We start from the raw sequence: 23,870 nt of genomic DNA, 5'->3' as shown, positions 1-23,870 counted from the left end.
ACTGGGTTTGTGCCACAGTTTCTTCATCTGTCAATAAGTACCTTTTCAGTATGAAATCAAACACGTCATCAAAACCTTCGCAGAGTACCGAGCAAAAAGCAGTTTTCAACCTCACAGCCAGCCCATATAAATGGTGGTCAACTTCCCAAATTTGCCCGCCTCTGATTGCAGCCACTTCAGGTGTGAATTTCGGTCCCGGGTGACGTTCGCCAGTCGCTAGCCAAGGAAGGCAAAGCGAGCGCCTCGTCCAGCGGGCATGGGGAAGCAAACAACCTCTAGGCGTCGCGACCTTATCCCACCTCCACCCCAGCCCCAGGAACCCTCTGCCCAGTCCGCCGCGGGACACGGAAGTCCGCGCGCACCGGCCAGACGCCAGCTGCCGGGCCCAGCCGAACCCACGCAACGCCCGCCGCGCGCCTGCGCCTTGGGCTCTCCGAGGCCGCGCTCGCACACGCCCCTACGGCGCCCGCGCCGGCGCCCCGCCCCTCTGCCCAGTCCCGCCTCGCCGCCCGGAAGTGCGCGCGCACCGGCGAGATGGTGGCGGCGGCCGTCCCGCTGGGGGTCCTGCTCCGCCTCTGCCGCGTGCTGTTGTTCCTCTCCCAGTTCTACATCTTGTCGGGCGGGGGTGAGTTAAAGGCCGGGGTCCACGCGGGGTCCGGCTGAATGGTACCCCGGGAGCGGCGGGAGGTGTCCGCGCTAGGCCCGTGGGCGGAGGGCGAAGGGCGGAGGCTGATCGCTGTAGCTCCGTCTGGCGGGTCCTGGCCGCCCACTCCGCTCCGGGACGCCGGAGGCGCCGAGCTGAGCCAGGGAGCCCTCGAGCAGGAGACCGAGGGCTCGGGTGTTGGCCGGGGAAGCGGTCCTGGAGCCCGACACCAACGCTTTGTTCCCTAGTTGCCTATTGATCTAAATAGGTGTCGAACCCTATTTGGCGTTTCTTTGTTTAGTTTTCTGGGTCGTCAAGCTGTGAGTTTTTCTGAGCAGTTACGGGCCTGGTGTGGACCTTGCGTCTTAAGCACACAAACCAAGGTTTTCATATCCCAGGATAACATGTTTCTCTAATTGTAGGATCCTTAAATTTAGAGCAGTCGCAGCCGCTGGCTCAGTCAATAAAGGATCCGGGCCCAACACGTACTTTCACAGTAGTTCCCAGGGCAGCAGGTACTAGATATTTTCTATTCTAGTAAATGTGTGTATTTATATCTAGTGGTTTATTTCTTTCTCTTTTTAAGATAAAAATCACTTTCCATTTTTTTGAACTTTTTATTGTATTTTAGGTTATGTGAACTAAAGACAGCTACCCAGATGTATTCTGTTGACTGTCTTGATATTGCAATTCCTTTTGACATTCCAGCCACATCCCTTTTTCCAGTTCCACATTCCTCATTTCTATCTCTCTATTATTTTGCCACCTCGTTCATCAAGATCACCTTCAACCAGTGCTTCTTTCCCTTCAGAAAATTTCTTTTTCTTCTTATACCCCGTTCCTGATGTTGGACATTAAAGGTTCCTCCCAAGGCTGTGTGAAATGGAAGGATCAGAGGGACTAAGACTTGGAGTCTCAGTCTGCTTGGTTGAACTACTGGGAGTTTGAGCAAATTATTTACCCTTCAAGATTCACTTTCCTTGTCTTTAGGGTGGTGAGGTTAGCCTGGCCCTCTAAAGTCTTTTTGGCTTTGTGATTTCTAAGTTTCCAATTCCCAGCCCCAAAAATAATCGAATAAAAGAAAAGAAAAATGATATTTGTAGAATTGCCCACATAATTCAGTGACTTTAAGTGGGACCAGTTTTAAATGAGTATTAGTGTGTTTTGCTTAACAGAACCTTTGTCTCTATAGGTCATCCCTTTACAGTTCCATTATTTCAATGAATTGAAACTGGCAGAGGTGTTTTACTGATTCTTATTTGGATGTAAAGATCACAACAAGACAGCAGCATTCTTGAATCTAAAATTATAGAGCACAAAATTTTTTTTATTCTTTTGGATGTTTTTGAAAGCCTCTCTTCCTCCCCAAGAATACTTGCAATTTGATCCTCTCTTAATGATATATTTTACTCCTAGCAAGGTTGGCTGGGGGAAAAATTGCAACCCAGTGAACCAGTTACTAATATAGAGGGCTATGTTCAACTTTGTAATCTGAAACTTAAATTTCCTTATTACCTGCAAATTATGGCTTATTGAAGTACCAATGTGGAATAACGACAGAGAACATTTTCCAAAGTTGGTACCGTTATTGTACTGATTGATTTGCTTAAAGGGTCAGTGGTGTCATTACCAAATTCGTGAATTCAGATGAAAAGAATATTGGATTAGAAACGGGTTTGGGTTGTGGTTCCAATTTTGTCACTCCCTCTGTGATCTTGAACAAACTTTGCCATTGCTAAACTTTTAATTGTTCATCTTGTTAGAGTAGATTTTTCTGAGGCCCTAACTTACACCTAGCTTTGTGTATACATTATATGTTCATAAGCACCTTTGCTTTTCATGCCCATTTGCGGGGGCAGTAATTAAATCCTTTTTACTTAGCTGTTGAACTGTTGTTGCATCAGGTCACACAGCTTGGTTGGCAGAACCTTGCTTGAACTGCAGGTGTCTCCGACTCCCAACTCCGTGCATTTTCCATTCCAGCCCAGTAGTTCATTGCTAGCAACCATGTCCCTTAACCTTAGGAAACTGTATTCTCCTGGGATTCTGATCAATATTATATGAAAATGAGCTTCTCTCTTACTTTTCACAGAAAGTACTGATATCCCACCTTATGTGATGAAGTGTCCAAGTAATGGTTTGTGTAGCAGACTTCCTGCAGACTGTGTAGAATGCAGGACAAATTTCTCCTGTGTCTATGGGAAGCCTGTCACTTTTGACTGCACAGTCAAACCTTCCGTTACCTGTGTTGTAAGTACTGCAACTTAATTCTTTTAAATGAACTCATTGTAAACCTCAAGTTATAAGTACAGTGTAGACGTGACTGTAGGGGAAATCCTGAAAGAAGGTGCTCTGCATTCTACAAGTAATATTTTAGGAACAAAGACAACTTGATCAGAAGACTGAATCTTTCATTGCCACAGAAGGTTTGGTTGCCAGGGTTCAGATGGCAATTAAAAAAAAATTTTTTTTTAATATTTATTTATTTTTGACAGAAACCAAACATGAGTGGGGGAGGGGCAGAGAGAGAGAGGGAGACACAGAATCCGAAGCAGGCGCCAGGCTCCAAGCTGTCAGCACAGAGCCCGATGTGGGGCTCAAACTCACGAACGCGAGATCATGACCTGAGCTGAAGTCGGATGCTTAACCGACTGAGCCACCCAGGCGCCCCCAGATGGGAATTTTTTGACAGATTAAATTGGAGTAGTTATCAGACTTCTTAGAGAAAGCCAGAAATAGAAAAGGCCTATTAGAAATGACCCTGTTACAGTCATCACACCTATATCCTGTCTCCTGACATTTTGACAGAGAGAGGAAGGAGCCTAGAAAGGCTCTCCTAGTTAATGTTCCATAGAGTTCTCTAGGGGTACCTGCTTCTGAGCTACCTGACTTCGGCTGCCGTTACAGTCATTCCTGGAGACAGCCCCAGACCCGCTGAATGTGAGTAGGTTAGGGAGACTCTGGTGTCTGCAGTTTTAACAACTGGACCAGGTAAATTATTGCACACTCCCTTGTTTGGGGCGACAGTCCTCGCGTCTGGGTGAGATGAAGAGTAAAAACGAATAATGAAGTAGTGTTTTACTCTCGACCCTGCCGTAACTCGCTGCAGTATTTATTAATCTATTTCTTGTTAAATAAGATGAATGAGCGGATGGGCCCAGAACAGCTTTTTCTCTTTTTTTTTTTTTTTTAATTTTTTTTTTTTTAACGTTCATTTATTTTTGAGACAGAGAGAGACAGAGCATGAACAGGGGAGGGGCAGAGAGAGACACACACACAGAATCTGAAACAGGCTCCAGGCTCTGGGCTCGAACTCACGGACCGTGAAATCATGACCTGAGCTGAAGTCGGATGCTTAACCGACTGAGCCACCCAGGTGCCCCCAGAACAGCTTTTTCTAACATGTGTCCATGGAACCCTGCTTTTGGGAACTTGTTGAGAAGGAAGGAACAGATTCCATACTATGTCCTCTTTTGCAGATCTCTTTTGACCTGGTAGTTCTAGCATTTTTGTCACTTGAGCAGGGTTCCTTCCTGCTCCATTGTTTGGAACTTAGTCTGTGGAGGGCTAGATTGGAAAGTTCCTTCCACCCCTAGACTCTTTCTGTGATTTTCCTGATGAAGTCTAGTATCAGAAAGGGAGTGAGGAAGGCTTCACTTCAAAGGGGAAATGAGATTTTATGCTGTCGTTGTCTGAATTTGTTTTTTTATAAACATGTTACCATTTTGTATACTGTATCAGCACACTTGAAAATTGAGTCAGATAGTCTTGATGACTGCCCTTGAATTATTAGTCTTTGTTACTGTGTCTTAAATGCAGTGTGGCTAAACTTCTTTATTTGAAGGCTTTAAAGATTTTTATCTCCACCGGACACTAATGTAACATTGTGTGACAACTCTAATCAAATATAAAAAGTACAAAAAAATTTCTGTCTCATGGGTCTGACAGATAGTAGCTACTTACTGAAAAATAGAAAGACTCTGATGTAGAAGGGGAACTTGTCCAGAATTAGCCTCCTTTGTTGTTTGCCTCAGCTGCTTTGACTTTCATCTCCGAAAACTGGTTACAGAGTAAGACATACTTCTCAATGTATTTCTTCTTTAGATGTTCCAAAAACAAACGGTTTCATTTAGTAGAAAATGGCAGCAGATAACAAAAAATAACAAAGGTAGAGAAATTATAAAGCTTAGGGAAGTTTCGGAACTCCTTGGTCATGGTGCCTGCTACAGCCCTCACCAGGGCTGGGTGGGATTTTTTTTCTCTTCTTCTCCAGGTGAATTCACATCACCTGCCTCCTCTATTAGCCAATAATAGTGAGTCCTATAAAATTGCAGCTGCCTGGTTGTCAGGTGTAGAATTTGAAGTCTGCCGCCAAGGGAGTTTTTTGGTCTGTTCTGAAAACTAGAGAGCGGTAAAATACACGAATTGACTACCTGGAGACATGAGTCTTAGGACTGCTGTCGCCAGGCTGTCCATGACAAGTCATGTGTTTTTAACTTGTTTGTTAATGAAGATCTGTAGGGTCCCTTCTTGGTAACTGAGTTACTGTTTCAGAAAGAAATAATCCACGACCTTCACCTGCAAATCCTTGTTTTCTCTCACTGGCATGTGCGTGCACTCAGGTGCCTCCTGCCCCCTCTTATTTTGAACTTAATGGGAAAAAAAAATTAACTCTTCTAGTCCTTCTCCATGCATACTGACTAGGGACTCCCAGGCTAAGGGAATCTCATCTGGATTCTTTTATAGAAATTAATGTAAAAATCCAGCAACTCCTGCAACCCCTCCTGTTCCAGTTGTAATGGCAACCGTCAAGCCAGTTGAGGTCAGCTGGAAATGTGCTTGTCAGAAATGTAGTTTTGTATCACTTGGAGAAGCAATCAGTCTGCCAGTGTATCTGAAGCAGTATAATTCCTTCTGATGGGTTCTGGATTCTTAGTAATGACAGCTGTTTCACAGAGGTAAAGGTAACAGATAACTTTTCCTATGGATCAGCTTTTGAAGGGGTCCGTTCTTTCCTGAGGAGCAGGCGGGTGCAGTCGGTGCTGGGATGCCTGGGTCACTGTGTGGAAAAAAGTGGAATCCCTATTTTGTTAAAAATAAACTTCAGAAAGATCAGGGATTTAAGGTGATGAAAGGAAACCACGAGGTAGCAGAGAAAGCTTGAGATTGTTTTGTTATCATCTCAAAAGGAATAGTTTCCTAAGTATGAAGTAAAATTTAGAAGCCATAAAAGAACAAATTGATACATTTGACTACTAAAAATGACCTAAAAAAGCATAAAGGCCAAAGAGCAATGACAAACTAAGTAAAAAAAACCATTTCTAACATGGGTGACAAATAACGCATTAAACATTTCCAGGACGCCTGGATGGCTCAAGTTGGTCAAGCTTCTGACTCTTGATTTCAGTTTAGGTCATGATCTCAGTTTCTTGAGTTCGAGCCCTGCATCAGGGCTCAGTGCTGACAGTGTGGAGCCTGCTTGGGATCCTCTCTCCTCTCTCTCTCTGCTCCTCCCCTACGTGCTCTCTCTCTCAAAATAAACATAAAAGAAAAAAAAAAGATTTCCTAAAAGCAAATGAGAAAGAGATGACAGTCCTATAGAAAAATGGTATTAGGACATAAGTAGATGGTTCATAGGAAAGGAAAGGTAAATGGGCTTTCAACACACGAAAAAAACTATTTAATTTTCCTTGTAATTAAAGCAATAAAAATGCATGTTTTTAAACTTACCAGGTTGGCAAGAAAGTAATAAATGTTAGCAATAGTGTGAGTTCGTGAGGATGCTAGGGACACTCCTATCTTGTTAGTGGGTAGGCAGATGGCCAGCCTCTTATGTAGGCACTTGTCATATGTATGAAACGTACAGATATATAGAACTTGTGACCGCAGTTCCCTATCTAGAAATTTATCTTACAGATACTGTACATGGTTACAAATAAATATGCCTGAGGATATTCTTAGCTGCATTGTTCACCTAGACGGAAGATTTAAAACAAGCTAAATGTCCAAGAGAGAACTGTTTATGACTCACTATGAAATGAAATAAATAGCAGCTACTAAAAAGAATGAAGCAGATCTTGAGCTATTTACTGATAGCTACAGAATTAAGTGAAAAGTAAATATCAGTGGAAACTTAAATTTAAAAAATAAAGAAATATATGTGACATAAACATGCTCATGCATAGAATAGATTCCCTGGAAGGCCAGAGGCTAAGCAGCACTTGCTGCTGGAGAGGGCAGTGGCTGCTGATGGCTGGGCTGGACTAGCTTCCTCCTCGCTCCTGTCCTGTCTGGGAGTTTGTACCACATACATGTATTGCCTAGTTGTTGGGGTTTTTTTTAATTCTTTTTTTAATCTTTATTTATTTTTGAGAGAGAGAGAGAGAGAGAGACAAGAGTGCAAGCGGGGGAGGAACAGAGAGAGAGAGGGAGACACAGAATCTGAAGCAGGCTCCAGGCTCCGAGCTGTCAGCACAGATGCCAACGTGGGGCTCAAACTCACGAACTGTGAGATCATGACCTGAGCTGAAGTCAGACGCCTAACCAACTGAGCCACCCAAGCGCCCCCATGTATTGCCTAGTTTTTAAAAAAACAATTGATAAAGGGGCACCTGGGTGGCTCAGTTAGGCGTCTGACTTTGGTTCAGGTCATCGTCTCGGGGTTCGAGAATTCGAGCCCCACATCAGGCTCTGTGCTGACAGTCCAGAGGCTAGAGCCTGCTTTGGATTCTGTGGGCTCCCTCTCTCTCTGCCCCTCCCCTGCTCACTCTCTGTCAAAAATAGCATTAAAAATAAATAAATAAATATAAATAACAGTTGATAAGCATGTGTTATCACTGTATCACTAGATACATAAAACAATATTGCCTAAGTCAAGTGGTGCCTTACCCAGTTTTCGATGCTATTCACAAAAGCAGTTTTGCGTTGATGAAAAAAATTAATAAATTGATACGTCCAGAGGTGATTGACCATTTAAAAATGATTTTGAAAATTATATATTGCAGTGTAATGTCAAGTGGGGGGGAAAGGATACGAAATGATTTCAGTATAATTGCACTTACATAAATCTATATTACCAGAAGAAATAAGGAAAGATTAAAAGTGGTTCACTCTGGGGAGGTTACAGGTTTTTTCTTGTAAGTTCCAAATGTGCAACACACATAGTGCATGTCCTACTCTTACAAGCAGAAAACAAAATAATGATTTTTTTTAAATCAAAGGGAAAAACCCTCTGGTCTTAAAAGCTTAGCACCAACAGTGAACCTTTGTTGAGTGTGGTTCTGAGTTGAGTGCTTACCCAGTAGAGATGTGAGCAGTGGTAACAGCCCTTTGGTACTGGGCCATAGTGGAGATTTGAGACTCGGTAGCCAATCTGTGTTGTACTCCTGGGAGCATCGGACTGGAGTTGGGGAACATGGGTTCTGCACATCACTTGCAGCTCAGTGACCTTGAACAGATGTACTCATCCATCCTTCCAGCTCTCTGTGACTCTGGCTTGATAAAATACACCCCCCCCTTTTTGTTGTATTACAAAAGTACACATGCTCATTATGAAAAATTATACAAGTGAAAGTGGTAAAATAATCTTACCATCCTGGAATGACTGTTGTTATTTTGATGTAACTTTATGTAGATTTTTTTCCCTTAGGTATGTATTTTGGGGTGTATATTTTCATGACTATAGGATCATACCATATACATTTGTTTTGCACACATATTGGTTTGTACCTGTTTTTCTGCACTTTCTACCAGGAGGAGAAGTCTTTTAGAAGCTTTGTGCCTTGTATTTTTATTGGCATATTAACTGCTATATGATGATTGATTCATTCTACGTCCTTGGGCATTTAGGATCAAGACTTCAAATCCCAAAAGAACTTCGTCATCAACATGACTTGCAGGTTTTGCTGGCAGCTTCCAGAAACCGATTATGAGTGTTCCAACTCCACCAGCTGCATGACAGTGTCCTGTCCTCGGCAACGCTACACTGCCAACTGCACGGTGCGGGACCACATTCACTGCTTGGGTAAGTGGGGTTCAGCGAAGTTCGTGAGCAGAAGACTTTCCTTTAAGCTTGCATGTGGAACTTCAATGAGCAATTAGAGAATTCAGTTGTCTAATCAGAAACATTTATTAGTTACACCAAGCCTCACTAATAATAAACTCAGTGGTGACAGACGGTAGTTACGCTTGTGGTGAGAACAGCTTAACAGATCGTTGTTGAATTACTGATACAGCATCATATGTCAACTGAAAAATAAAAAAATAAACTCAATGAACTAAAAAAAAACCTAGAAAACTTGTAATTTAATCTTTTAAAATGTAATATTTGAACAAACAAGAAAAAAATGTGTAAGGTATTAAGCCTGATGTATAGTAATAGCATTTCACCCAAATTAACAACTAAAGCAGTCTGATGCCACTGAAACTACCTGAGTGCTTTTCCTGCACCCAGTGCCCTACCTTCTCTCAAGAGGTGACCGCCCTGGTGAATTTTCTTTTCATCATCATCCCACTTCCTTTTCTTTACATTTTGTATAGTTCTGTCACTTGTATATAACAAAATATAGTATGATATATTATTCAATGGTGCAGGTTTTAGACTTTTGTAAAATAATAGTCTGTTTATGTTTTCTTGTACTTTTTTCCTCTCAGCATCATGTCTCTAAGATTCATCCATGTGTCTTATCTATTTATTTTCTTCTGTATAATATCCACTGTGAAATTGTATCATAGTTTATCCATTCTCCTGTGTATTTGGATTATTTACAGTTTTTTGCTCTCACGGATTGTGGTGCTTTTAAAGTGTTTGTACGTATCCTCTCCTGGTTGCAGGTGTGCACGAGTTTGTGTAGCATATACTCTCTAGCATGTACTATTTTCCAAAATGGTTTCAACATTTACATTCCCACTATTGGTACATAACTGTTCCTTTTTTTTTTTTAAGTTTATGTATTTATTTTGAGAGAGAGGGCAAAGGAGGGGCAGAGAGAGGGGGAGAGAGAATCCCAAGCAGAGTCTGCGCTGTCAGCGCAGAGCCCGACGGGCTCAGCTTGAACCCATGAACCTTGAGATCATGACCTGAGCCGAAATCAAGACTCAGATGCTTAACCCACTGAGCCAGCCAGATGCCCTGGTACATAACTATTCTTAATCGACATATTCTCCAGTACTTACTGTTCATAAGTTTTGTCTTTTTCTTAAAAATTTCTGTAAATTCTTTTATATTTTGGATAATAACCTTTTGGTGTTCCTAAAATCCTTTCCCAGATTTTTAGTTTTTCCACTTTTTGTGTGTGTGTGTCTTTTGAATAGAACTTGACTTTACTTGACTCTTTTTTTAGTAGAACTTGAAAATTTTAGTTAGTTGAAGTTATTAGCCTTTCATAGTTAGCCCTTTTTTTCCCTATATTTTCTTTTGAAAGTTGGAAATTTGGCCTTTCACATAGAGGTCTGTAATCCACCTGGAATTGGTGTTGGGAATGTGGTGTGAAGTAGATGCAGGTTTACTTTTCTCCCCACGTGGATAGCCAGTTGTCTCCCGAGTGTCCAGGCCAGTCTGCGTGTGCCCTGTCTCCCACAGGAGGAGTGTGTGTGTGTGTGTGTGTGTGTGTGTGTGTGTGTGTGTGTTTGTCGGGGAGGGGGGCGGGGACACTGGGCTCTCTCCTTTTCCCATTGCTTGATTTGTCTGTTTCAGTACCACACTGTCTGACCCTAAACTTCGATGAAGGCTTGATAGCTGGTAGGGCGTTTCACATACTTCAAACTGTAATCCTTCCTTCTCTGATTAAATATTAAATGTAAGCTTAGAGATGGTAAGGACTTTCTACCATTGACCGTAGCAAACTTTAATTACCATAAAGAGTTGATTTTTAGGTTTCACATTACAAGACCATTAGTCTCTGTGTAAGAGTATTTGTTTACCCATGTTTCTAATGTAGAGTATTTTCCCTTTTTTTAAGGTAACCGTACTTTTCCAAAAATGCTATACTGCAACTGGACTGGAGGTTATAAGTGGTCTACTGCTCTGGCTCTGAGGTAAGCGTGGCTACTGGTAAGTTGAGGGTGCCATTTGGGTTCCATTGGGATCAGTGGAATCTTCCATACATTGAACTCAGCCGAGTTCCTCCTTCACTCAGATTCTTTCACATTTGTTGGCTAGGCCTAGGCAATGAAGCTGCATGGGGTTAGTGAGATGATCAGACCAGTCCCTTTATGGAATTTAATGGCAGGATGTTAGCCTTTCTCCCAGGATGCCTGCATACTTTTTGAGATGACTTACCTAATCATTATTATAGATTATTAGAACCAGTCATGGTTTCCCCATCCTGAATGTATTGTGATTCAGCAAAAATGCTATATACTATTTCGGATGGATAGGTTTATGATTCATAGTGTTAATTTTTAGTAACTTCCTCCTTTATTATAAAAACTGATACCTACCCAGTACTCGGTTTTTAGTAAAACTGGAAAAATTGAAAATGACCAAATAAAACACTAAAAATCACCTGTAATTCCACCATCCAGAGATAAGCACGGACTTACAATTTTAACATTAAAATGTGCTTGAATTTGTTAAACTTTTCAACAGCTTTGGGGGAAAAAAATTGTACCAATTCTTTCCCTCAGTGGGAAGGCAGGTGGGATGCTGGTTAAACAATTCACTAATTAAAAGTCGGGGCACCTACAGTTGAAGGTTTAGCATTAAAGCTTGAGACCCTGTGGCCTGTGTGATGTGGGCTAGGTTTCTGACCCTCATCACTGTTGACTTTCGGCCACATAATTCTTTGTTGTGGCACCGTCCTGTGCACAGTAGGGTGGTTAGCATCTCTGAACTCCACCTACTAGATGCCAGTAGCACTCCTGTGTCTCTAGATACTGCTAAGTTGCCCCTCAGCAAAACCCCTTGCTTTGTGAGAACCACTGCTTTAGGGTTTGGGCTGAGGAGAGACCAGATCCTGCCTGGCAGGAAGTCACAGCTGGAAAGTAAAAGTCCAAAATAGAAAATTAGATACAACAAAAACGAGATTTGTTAACTGGCCAGGGTCTTTGTCAGCAGTGGTTCAAATGAAAACTGACAATTGACTTTTTGTTTAAGTAAATGTTTTATTTTGGAATGACTTCAGACTTCCAGAAAAGTTACAGTGATTGTTCCCTGTCCCCCTCTCAACTGGTTGCCCCAAGATTGTTAACATCTTAAATTACCATGATACATTTAACAGCTTGACTTTTAAAATGTAAGAATAGTTTTCTGCTCAGAGCTCAGCATCATTTCTTTCAGAATATTCCCTGAATGGGAGAATATCCAGGGTTTACCTCAAAGTACTCCAATGTGGGGGGGTGGGGGGGGGGTTGGTGGGGGGAAGTACGGGTGAAACGGGGTTGACCACATGCTGAGAATTGTTGGAGCTGGGTCATGGGTACTGCTCTCTTCTCTTCTTACTCTTACATGGCTTGAAATTTTCCATGATGAAACATTTAAAAGAAGTACAACGAGAAGTTGTCTGAATAGCATTAGATCTTAGAATTTGGAGGAACCTTAAAGTCATTTATTCTCGACACTCATTGCTTGGAGATGAGTGACAGAGCTCAGGCGACTTGATCTGGGACAGTCAGGAGGTGTTGGGCTGCTTCATGACGACACCACCTCCTGACTCTGTCCGTGTACTTCCTGTTGGACTGGCTTCCTGCTTTGTTCTGGATATGCCATTTTCTAGATGAAAAAGCAATGAGACAGATTACTTTTCTTCAGAAGATGAACTTCAGATTCAGTATAGCTAAAAATTTTTTTACTTTTTGGCTTTTTAAAAAATTCTTTTAATGTTTATTATTTTGAGAGAGAGAGTGCACGTGCACCCGCGAGCAGGGAGGGGCAGAGAGAGAGGGAGATACAGAATCCAAAGCAGGCTTCAGGCTCTGAGCTGTCAGCATACAGCCCAACATGGGGCTCGAACTCCTGGACCATGAGATGATGACCTTAGTGAGCTGCTGTCGGATGTTTAACCGACTGAGCCACCCAGGCGCCCCTACTTTTGACATTAAAACAGTCTTCTGGCTCATGGTTATTTGACGTTGTACATTTGTGTTCTCATCAGGGGTTGTGATCATTTGAGGCCCTTTTACAAGTGCGACTCCATGCCATTTTTGAGCTACCCTGGGGGGTATGGCTGATGGACCCCCTTCCTGTTTGCTTTTGCAGCATCACCCTCGGGGGGTTTGGCGCTGACCGTTTCTACCTGGGTCAGTGGCGGGAAGGCCTTGGCAAGCTCTTCAGCTTCGGCGGCCTGGGGATATGGACGCTGATAGACGTCTTGCTGATTGGCGTTGGCTACGTGGGACCAGCAGATGGCTCCTTGTACATTTAGCTGCGGCTCCGAGCTTCAGAGGAGCAGTGCTTCCCAGTCTCTTTGCCTGTAGGAGTTGATGTGCTGTGAGTAATGTATTTGTATGTTTTTAATGTACAGCATCTGTACTTTGCCTGCCTTGATAAAGGTAAAATAATAAAAAAAAAAAAAAACACCGAACCATGTTTATCTGGAATTTGTTTTTATTTGCCTGAAATCTGTTTTTTTCTATGAAAAAATTTAAACTGACTTAAACTAGAACAAATGCAGTGATTGAGAATCTACTGAATTCCCATGACTTTAGTTTCAGATTGTTTAAGTCCATACATCCTTGGATCTCCTTGAAAAGCTTTTCAGCTGTGATTGCAGAAAGTGGAACGTGTTTTTGTTCTTTAGCTAATAAAGTTGTCTAACCTAAACTTCACCTGTAAGTTTTGCAGTGTATATCTATGTAGTTTGGTTCTTTATATACAGATGCTTGAAGTAAACCACAGAACTCTTATGTGTAGTTGCTGTGGTTTGAATTTTGTTAGTCACGTATTTGCAAGAGCACCAAAAAATTAAAATAATTACAAGTTACTTTAAGAAGCATGTAGAACTGTTTTCTGTATTAAGATACGATCTTAAGTAATCATAACAACTGTTGTTGAGGTAAAATATTTCTTTTCCAGAGCCTTACTCCATTTCAACAGATATATTCATAATTGGCTGGTTTATTGACACAGTGGAAGTGTTAAAAAGTGTTTTCGAGTCTTTATAAATCTGTTTGTAGACCCTTTAGTGGAAAGAAAAAGTTATTGCAAATGCATTTTATTCAGGGTTTCCTTTGAAACATTAAAAAATTCTTAGCATTTTTTCCTTTCAAACTTGAGTATCTGAGTATTACTTTTTAAACATTTATGTTAATAGCTAGAAGATAGATAACCAGCCTATCTGATCTAGAAGCTATAAAATATTTTTCAGAATGTCTCCATAAATCTCATGAGGAAAAAAAAAACATTTTCTTCACAAGATTATTAATTATAGTTTACCTATAAAATACAGGGGTATTGAATCACTTTGGTGTGATAACCTGCCAGGTAAGAATGGGCTTCTTTGGAAGCTCAGAATCTTCAGCCAAGGTGGATTTTTTGTTTTGGGGTTTTTTTTGAAAAGTAGCAGTTCCATCTGTGGTCACTAGGTGGCGCATTTCCATTATGTTTCCAGAAACAGCAGATGTTAACTTCTTTCCTAGGACCACAGAGCTTGGTGCAGTGCTTCCAGATGGAATTAGCGCAGTTTGCATGGACCTTTCTTTTCTGGGGAAACCCACTTTCTTATCTGTCATGGATATGTGAGACTCTTGGTTGAGCCAGTATTTCTTTAGTAGAGGTTCTGTCCCTATAAGGAAACAGCCCCTTTGCTAACTATTAAAAATTTCCCCTGGGGCACCCGGGTGGCCCAGTTAAGTGTGGACCCTTGATTTCGGCTCAAGTTATGATCTCACAGTTCATGAGTTCAAGCCCCAAGTTGGGCTGTGCGCTGACACTACAAAGCCTACTTGGGATCCTCTCTCCCTCTCTCTCTGCCCCTTCCCCACTCACTCTCTGTCTCTCCCCCCCCCCCCCCCTCCCCCCCTCCCCCCCTCCCTCCCTCCCTCTCAAAAAATAGATAAACTTAAAAAAGAAAAGAGGGACTAATATATTAGTCCTATTACAAAAAATTCCCCCTGAGTCTCCTCCAGAGTAGCTCTATGTGGAAGAGACTCTCTGGCATTTCCCTGTTGAGCGACCACACGAGGAGCCAGGGAACTACCAGGAGTGGTTGGCTGTGCACCGTGCTCATGGAGAAAGTAGGCAGCAGCTGCTTTGACAGTTGACCATCTTTATGGCTTTGGGGCCTGAGTTAAATTATGAAGTTCCAGTGTCTGAAAGATGAAAACTGAAAGCTGCAGAATCCACGAAAGGAGACATACAAATGAAATTGTTCTAAAGTCCTAAGAAACCTTGACAAGAGGATACTTCGGGACCTAAAAAATATAAGTAAATCTGGGATGCCTCCTACCCAGGATTCGGTGGAGCCGAGGGCCTCTGAGATATACAACTAGCAGGAAAATGAGATTTCCAAATACAGTTTAAACAAATTTATGAATGATGAACTCATGTGGCCCATAAAAAAAAAAAAAAACTAATAAAATTACTTTCAAAGGATACCACAGAGGGTGGGTGTGATCTCTAGAAAATTCCATGGGCCTCTGCTAGCAGCAAAAAGGTCATTTGGATCTGACCTTCAGGCTGTAGTCATGTGTGCTGTGAGCTCTGTCAAGGAGCTATTAAGGAAGCTTTACATGGGTGGAGACCCTGTCAGTCCTCATCCTCTATTGAGGGTTCTCTGGAAATCTAGAATTTATCACTGCAGCATGCCATATGTCGCTACCTTATCTTAAGAATCTTTCCCTTGCTTTGTCCGGGCTCTCCCACTCGCCTTAGTAATTCCTCCTGGGCAGGTGCTGTGTTATTTATTTCTATCTCCCCCATTGTCCTAAGCACAATGTCTTGCACAGTGGTTCATATATTTGCTGAGTTAATGCCATGGGTGTGTTAGAGGTATTGAAACACTTGAGGTGTTACAGGGACTGCAGTTGAGGTGGCTGCAGGGAGGTAATGCACAGAAATTGGCTTTTAGTAAATACTGGCTGTAGCACCGTGTTCATCTGGTTTCTGCAAATTGCTGATGAACAGCTCTGGTTCATGGTGCTTATAAAAAGATTTTTTTAAGATCTCAATACTTGCAAGATTTTAAAATGTCTTCTCTTTGCCCCAAGTCTTTAATACTTTCTGCCAGAATTGCTTTTATTTTTGGCATATCATCAACTAAGGAATTTGCAAATGATTTCAATCCATCCCACAAAGCAAAGAGTGGAACACGAGCTGTATCTGATGCAGCTTTTCAAATACAACAATCAGGTGCTTAAAAATGAAGGGCAGATTCCTTCACTTCTGCTCTGAAGCTTCCTTTCTGACCATGCCATATTTGCTGGAAGTGTTACAGAACGTTAGGGGGTATGTGAGTTAATTTTATAACCTGGGTGAATTTGGTATAAATCCTTAGATTTCAAAAATTGAAATTGTTTTCTACAAACACAATTTTATGCAAAATGAGGATGTTTTGGTGGAGACACTTGGGCATAATTTACTAAGAGGCTCCACAATGGCAGGGCTCTGGTTCTGTGCAATAGCTCCACTTAGAGATCCCTGCTTGGCACACAGTAGGTGCACAGGGACTGTTTGTTCAAAAAGTGGATAATGGGGAATCCCCAGCAGTAAGCTTAAATACCGAAAAGTATTGCTAAGACTGCATAAAGTGGTGGAGTGCAGCTGGGTTACAACACATCCCTTTCAAATGCCTGATGACACAAACACAATACAGTAAAAACTGGCACTTCCTTCCTGCGAAAAACAAACAACCCATCAGCAAACAAGGAAAAAGACCTAACCAAATGTCAAAAATGTCAAAAACTGGTAAGAGAAGAAAAAGTACATTGCTCAAGTGCCAGGCTACTCATGCAAATGGTCTTGGTGAGTCAGCAAAATTCAGGAACCCACTCGCAAGAGGAACAGACTGATTAGGGGCAAGGGGAATATCCTTATCTTTCCCCGGTTACTGTGAGAGGGCAGTGGAAAGGATTTCTGGAAAGAGATGGAGGGGGGAACTTGTGAACAACCAGGACTGATTTTCTGCTGGATCTGAGGGTTCTGCACTGAACCAGAGAAAGGCTCCAAAGCCCAAGGTGACCTCCATGGGTCATGAAATGCACTAAGTAACTAGGGGAAGAAAAAACATTTAGCAAATCTCAATGAAGAGACCAGTTTAGCAAAGATAGTTTCAGCTGAGTTTTCCCTGCCTTACCTCTCGCTGACACACCACAAAACATTGAATAGAACACACAATACGACTTTCAAACTGCTCAGAGAGAAAAAATAAATAGGAATTTATTCACATGATCTCATGAAGTTGCCCACATTACACAGGAACACAAGAAATGACACACCGCTTCACACCCACTAGAAGGACTATAATAAAAAGGACAATAACGGGCATCAGTGAGGAGGTGGAGAAATTGGAACCCTCTTACATTGCTGATGGAAATGTAAAATGATTGCAGCCACTTTTGAAAACAGTCTGGAAGTTCTTTAAAAAAATTTTTTTTTAATGTTTATTTACTTTTGAGAGAACGTGAGCAGGCGAGGGGCAGAGAGAGAGAAAGGGAGGTACAGAGACTGACATGGGGCTCAAACCCATGAACCGTGAGATCATGACCTGAGCCGAAGTTAGATGCTTAACCAACTGAGCCACCCAGGTACCCCTGGAAGTACCCCTTAAATTTTTAAAACAGAGTTACCACGTGATTCAGCAATTCTCCTAGGTATATGCACAAGAAAAATGAAAATATGTGCACATACAAAAACTTGTTCCTAGCAGCATTATTCATAATAGTCAAAAAATGGAAACAACCCAAGTATCCATCACCTGAGAATAATGGCAGAAGTAAATGTGGTATATCCATACAATGGAATGTTACTCAGTCTTAGAAAAGAGTGGGGTACTGATACATGTTTTAACATGGACATACCTCAAAAACACTGTGCTAAAGTGAAAAAGAGCCAGTTATATTTAAGCTGGTAGACTTTATGATATATGAATTATATCTCAATATAAAAGCTATTTTATATAAATAAAATATATTATAAAAAGCTATTTTTAAAAAACAAATGGCAATTTCCTGTAGTGTATATATAGACACATTGTGGATATGAGTTTGCCTCCCGTAATCTTGTTTACTGCTTCACACAAAATTGCTTCTGATCAAGGAACTCATTTCACAGCAAAAAAAAAATGTGACAGCAAATGTGAGTTCACATCGAGAAGGGGAAAAAGGTAGTAACCAGTACTACATTTAGTAGCTAGACTGTAATTTTAGCCTCTAAATATAAAAAAATACATAGAATACAAGCAATACTCCCCGACTTTTTTCTAGTTTTCCTAAGGTGGAAGTTTGGACCATTGATTCAAGACACTTCTTTTCTTTTCTTTTCTTTTCTTTTCTTTTCTTTTCTCTTCTCTTCTCTTCTCTTCTCTCCTCTTCTCTTCTCTTCTCTTCTCTTCTCTTCTCTTCTCTTTTCTTTTCTAAGTTTATTTATTTTGAGAGAGCAAGCAGGGTAGGGGCAGAGAAAACAGGAGAGAGAGAATCCCAAGCAGGCTCCACACTGCCAGCGTGGAGCCCCATGTGGGGCTTGAACTCACGAACCATGAGAGCATGACCTGAGATGAAATCAAGAGTCGGATTCTTAACCAACTGAGCCACCCAGGTGCCCCATTTCTCATTTCCTAATATAAGTATTTAATGTTGTAAATTCCACCCCCCCCCCCAAACTTTGGGTATATCTCACTAATTCTGTTATGTCCAATTAAAAGTATTTTGTAAGTCGTCATTTGGTTTCCCTCTTTGACCCAAGGGTTATTTTAAAATGTACTATTTAATTTCCAAATATATGAGAATTTTCAAGACACCATTTTTAAATTTCTAGTTGAATTTCATTGTGGTCAGGGAATAAAATTTGTATTAATTGTTTTAAATTCATTGGTTTGCTTTATGGCTCAAAATATCATCTGTAATGATAATGTTAAATACATACTTAGAAAGAATGTATTATTCTTCTCCAATTAATTGTTTTATTAATGTCAATTAGGTCAAGTTGGTTGATAGTACTTTTTTAGGATTTCTACATTCTTGCCAGTATTCTACCTACTTACTTTATCAATTATTGACAGAGGAGTATTGTCATCTCCAACTATAATGGCGGATTTATGTATTTTTCTTTTTAGTTCTGTCAACTGTTACTCTCTTGTTAAGCATACACATTTAAGATTGTGATGACTTCTTTTTTTTTTCAGTTGTAAAATTTATGTAACAAAATTTACCATTTTAAAAAATATTTATTTATTTTGAGAGAGAGGGAGAGTGTGCACATGAGTGGGGGGTGGCAGAGAGAGGGAGACAGAGAATACCAAGCAGGATCCTCACTGCCAGCCCACAGCCTGATACAGGGCCCAAACCCAGGAACCGTGAGATCATGACGTGAGCTGAAATCAAGAGTTGGACGCTCAACCAACTGAGCAAACCAGGGACCCCATACCATTTTGACCTTCTTATGTGCTTAATTCAGTGGGATTAAGTACATTCATATTGTTGTAGAGCCATCATTACCATCCATCTCCAGAAGTTTTTCATCTTCCCAACTGAAACTCTGTACCCATTAAACAATTCCTTATTCCCCCTCCCCCAGTCCCTGGCAACCATCATTCTGCTTTCTGTCTCTATGAATTTGATGACTCTAGGTACCTCTTATAAGTGGAACTGTACAATATTTGTTTTTTTGTGTGTCACTTAGCATAATATCTTTGAGGCTTACCCATATTGTAGCATGTGTCAGAATTATATTCCTTTGTAAATATGAATAACATACCATTATTTGTGTATACCACATTTTGTTTATTCATTCATCTGTTGATAGAAATTTGGGCTGCTTCTACATTTGGCTATTGTGAATAATGCTGTTATGAACATGGTTATACAAATATTCGTTTGAATCCCTGCTTTCAATTACTTTGGGTATATAACCAGAGTAGGTTGCTGAATCATGTGGTAATTCTATGTTTCAGTTTTTGAGAACCTGTGATATCTTCTCAATGGATTGACCCCTTTATTATCATGATGTGTCTCTGCTAATATTCCTTGTTCTGAAGTCTACTTTGTCTGATATTAGTATAAACACCTCTCCTTTTATTTTATTAGTATTTGTTGGGTATATCTTTTTTCATCCTTTTACTTTTGTAACCTATGTTTGTATATTTTCTTTTAGACAGCATATATTTGGCTGTATAAATCCCCCAATTAAACACCTTAGACAATCTCTGCTGTTTAATTGGGGGGTTTTAGACCATTTACATTTAACATCACTAGCAATATGGTTGGATTTAACTCTGCCATCATGTTAGTTGTTTTCTATTTGTTCCATTCTTTCCCCTCTTTTCCTGCTTGCTTTTAGATTTGTTGAATTTTTAAAAATGATTTTTAACCATTTTTCTTCATTTTTTCAACCCCATACACTTTCTCCTCTTCTAAGACTCTAATGATGCAAATGTTAGATTTTATTTTATTATTGTCCCATAGGTTCTTGAGGCACTGTTCTTTTTAAACATTTCTTTAGTCTGTTTCCTCAGGTTGTTCATATTGGAAATTTCTATTGATCTGTTTTTGAGTTTACTGATTCTTTCCTCACTCATCTCAAATCTGCTATTGAGCCTGTCTAGTGAGGTTTTAGTTTAAATTATTGAAGTTTTAGTTCTATAATTTCCCTTTGGTTCTTTTTTTATCTTCAGTTTATTTGCTGAGATTTTGCGTTTTTTAATTTGTTTTCAGAGTATTCATAATTGAAGCATTTTTCTTATTGCTGCTTTAAAATCCCTGTCAGATAATTCCAACATCTGAGTCATCTCAGTGTTGGCACCTTAGGATTATCTTTTCTCACTCAAGTTGTGATCACCCTCATTATTATATGACAGGTGATTTTTTTTATTGTATCTTGGGCATTTTGAGTATTGTGTTGTGAGACCTGTTTGGTCTTCTTTCTTTTTTTTTCAAACCCTTCTGTTTAGGTGTAGTGTGTAGGTACAAGTTGGGGAGCATGTTCAGCTCCCTGCTAGGCTTCATTGACTTCACCCTGACAAAAGTGGACCACTTTTGGCAGTGATTGACATTGCCTTGTTGCAGGTGGCTGTAACCTAATCACAGGAGTCCTTGAAGAAGTGAGTTGCTATGAGATGAACATATTTGGAGGGCCATATGGCCAGGAACTGGACTCTTAGGAGCTGAGGGCTTCAATCCTATAACTGCAAGGAAGTGAATTCTTCCAACAGCCATGGGAGCTTGGAAGAAGACCCCAACATCCAGAAGGAGCACCCTCACTGGTACTTGGATTGCAGCCTGGTGAGACCCTGAAGCAGAGAAGCCAACTAAATCATCCCAGACTCCTGATCCCACATGTGTTGTTCTAAGCTTCCCAGTTTCTGATGATTAGTTGTATAGCAATAGAAAACTAATACAACCTTTACATAGCTCTTTCATTCCTAACATCATTCCAGGTTTCCTTTCTGTCTGAAGAACTTTCCTTAGAATTTTTTTTTTGGAGGGCACCTGGGTGGCTCAGTTGGTTAAATGTCCAACTTTGGCTCAGGTCATGATCTCACAGTTTGTGAGTTCAAGCCCCGTGTCAGGCTATGTGCTGACAGCTTAGAGCCTGGAGGCTTCTTCAGATTCTGTCTCTCTCTATTATCTCTCTCTGCCTCTCCTCCCCTCTAGAATAAATAAACATAAAAAAAAAATTAATAATTTTTTTAAGTGCAAGTCTTCTGATGAAAAATTTTCTTACTTTTTTTTTTATATGAGGATACTTTTATTTTACCTTCATCTCTGAAAGATAGTTTTGCTGGATACAAAATTCTGGGTGACAGGTTTTTTCTTTCAGCACTTGAATATGTCATGACACTTTCTTCTGGCCTTTATAATTTCTGATGAGAAATGTGCTGTCATTTGAGTAGTTTACTGCTGCAGGTAATACATTTTTTTCTGGCTTCTTTCAAGATTTTTTCTTTGTCTTTAGTTTTGAGAAATTTGATTATGATATACCTAGGCATGGATTTCTTTGAATTTATCCTCTTTAGGGTTTGCTCAACTTATTGAATCTGTAAGTTTGTCTTTTGCCAAATTTGGGAAGTCTTCACTCATTATTTATGTTCAGCACCATATTCTTACTGAATTTCTGATGATATGAATGTCAGATTTTTTTGTTATTGTCCCACGTTTCTGAGATTCTTGTCATTTAAAAATCTATTCTCAATCTGTTCAAATTAGATAATTTCTATCATTCTTTAATTTGTTTAATGCTTATTTTTGAGAGAGAGAGAGAGAGAGAGAGAGAGAGAGAGAGAGACAGCACAAGTTGGGGAGGGGTGGAGAGAGAAGGAGACACAGAGTCCGAAGCAGGCTTCAGGCTCTGAGCTGTTAACACAGAGCCTGACGCAGGGCTCAAACCCACAAACTGTGAGATCATGACCTGAGCCGAAGTTGGTCACTGAACCTACTGAGCCAGCCAGGTGCCCCAATAATTTCTATTATTCTATCTTCAGGTTCATCAATTCCTTCTAATGTCATCTCCATCTGCTATTCAGCCCATTCAGTGAGTTTTAAAATTTCACTTACCTCATTTTTCAGTTCTCAGTTTTTTATTGGGTTCTTCTTAAGTCTTCATCTTCTTTGCTTACTAAGGTTTGTATTTGTTCTTTTTTTTCCCTCAGAGTGTTAGTACTTGTTTTTCAGAACATTTTTGTGGGTGATCCTTTAAAATCCTTGTCGCATAGTCATAGCATCTGTATCATCTTGGTATTCATGTCTGTTGATTGTCTTTTCCCATTCAAGTTGAGACTCTCCTGGTCTTAGTATGATGAGTAATTGTGGGTAACCAGGACATTTTGAGTGTTGTTACGAGATTCTGGTTTCTATTTAAATCTTTCTCAGCAGGCAGTCAACCTGTTTAGGTCCAGAGTGCATGTTCTGACACACTTTTGTGGGCTGTGGTTCAAATGCCAAGTTAGTTTGCAGTGCCGTTTTGGTGTGTCCAGCTTGTGTGCCACTCAGAGGCCAATCTGCAATGAGAGCAGTGTTTGACATTATAGTCAAGTTTTCCATTCTCTTGATGTATTCATTCTGGTTGCTCATGCATGGGCTGGACTGCTTTGGGGTCTGTCCAGGACTTCCTACACAGATGTAAAGTATCCTTGTCTTAGTTTTTCTTTTTCCTATAAACTGCCCCCCACCCCTCACTCACTTTCTGATTTGGAGGAAAGGGGTGGTGCCTTCTTATTGCTGCTTGCTTAGTGCATGGGGGAATGGTCATTGTCTCTGAAGCTGATATATCAGTGGGTGGTGGAAGAGCACCACCTTTTGCTGATATTTGCTTAGTAGGGCAGAGATGGTAGACAGGGATCCTCCACAGTCTCTGCAGTGCTAGAAAGGGAGGGGGAGGGGTGCCACCTATGCTCATGTTAGTGTAGGATCAGAAAGGTTATTGGGGGGCGCCTGGGTGGCTCAGTCGGTTGAGCGTTTGACTTCGGCTCAGGTCATGATCTCACAGCTTGTGAGTTCGAGCCCCATGTCGGGCTCTGTGCTGACAGCACAGAGCCTGGAGCCTGCTTCGGATTCTGTGTCTCCCTCTCTCTCTGCCCCTAACCCACTCACATTCTGTCTCTGTCTCTCTCAAAAATAAATAAATATTAAAAAAAAAATTTTTTTTAAAGAAAGGTTATTGGGATTTCACCCCAAAGTCTGCCCCAAATCCCAGTGTGGACGAGGTGGATTTCCTCATTAGTGCTGGGCAAGCATGGTCAGTAGGTCTCTGCCTACAATCCTCATTGCCATCCTCCCAATGGGAGGAAGGAGGCTGCCTCCTCGTCAGTATAGGGCAGGGTGGTTGATGGCTCTGCCTCCACTCCCTGCAGCTGCAGGTTGGATGGGGGTGGGGTAGAATTTTGTGCAGAGTTCCATCTGGAATAGAGTGGGTTCCATCCTGCAGGGTTTCCCTTTGTCAAAGCTTTTGGCCAGAGAGAAGAAGCTTTCTTTGGAGCTTTTATTTTTTTGGTCTGTTTCTTGACATTTCTGGGTTTTAGGTGTCTCTAGTGTTCAGACAAGGATATGTAGGGGGCTAAAATACCCCCCCCACACACACACACACATACAAACCACACACACACACACACACACACACACACACACACACACAAACAAAACA

General features: G+C 41.0%; 1 protein-coding gene across 2 annotated transcripts; it reads left to right on the top strand.

Annotated features, from left to right (window-relative positions):
- The first annotated feature begins 499 nt into the window (after positions 1 to 499).
- LOC125917386 (TM2 domain-containing protein 3) lies at positions 500 to 13,007 on the top strand. 2 transcript variants are annotated; one of them, XM_049623599.1, is made up of 6 exons: positions 500 to 625; positions 1,066 to 1,158; positions 2,736 to 2,893; positions 8,492 to 8,666; positions 10,603 to 10,678; positions 12,840 to 13,007. In XM_049623599.1, exons 1-6 carry the CDS (start codon positions 535 to 537, stop codon positions 13,003 to 13,005), a joined length of 759 nt encoding a protein of 252 aa, XP_049479556.1. In that variant the 5' UTR covers positions 500 to 534; the 3' UTR covers positions 13,006 to 13,007. The 2 variants fall into 2 exon arrangements, with proteins under 2 accessions (XP_049479556.1, XP_049479557.1); XM_049623600.1 differs by lacking the exon at positions 1,066 to 1,158.
- Positions 13,008 to 23,870: the final 10,863 nt, after the last annotated feature.

The sequence above is a fragment of the Panthera uncia genome, unplaced genomic scaffold, assembly GCF_023721935.1.
Source record: "Panthera uncia isolate 11264 unplaced genomic scaffold, Puncia_PCG_1.0 HiC_scaffold_178, whole genome shotgun sequence".
NCBI classification, from domain to species: Eukaryota; Metazoa; Chordata; class Mammalia; order Carnivora; family Felidae; genus Panthera; species Panthera uncia.
Note: the sequence above shows the minus strand (reverse complement) of the source record. Positions and strands in the feature narration are given on the sequence as shown.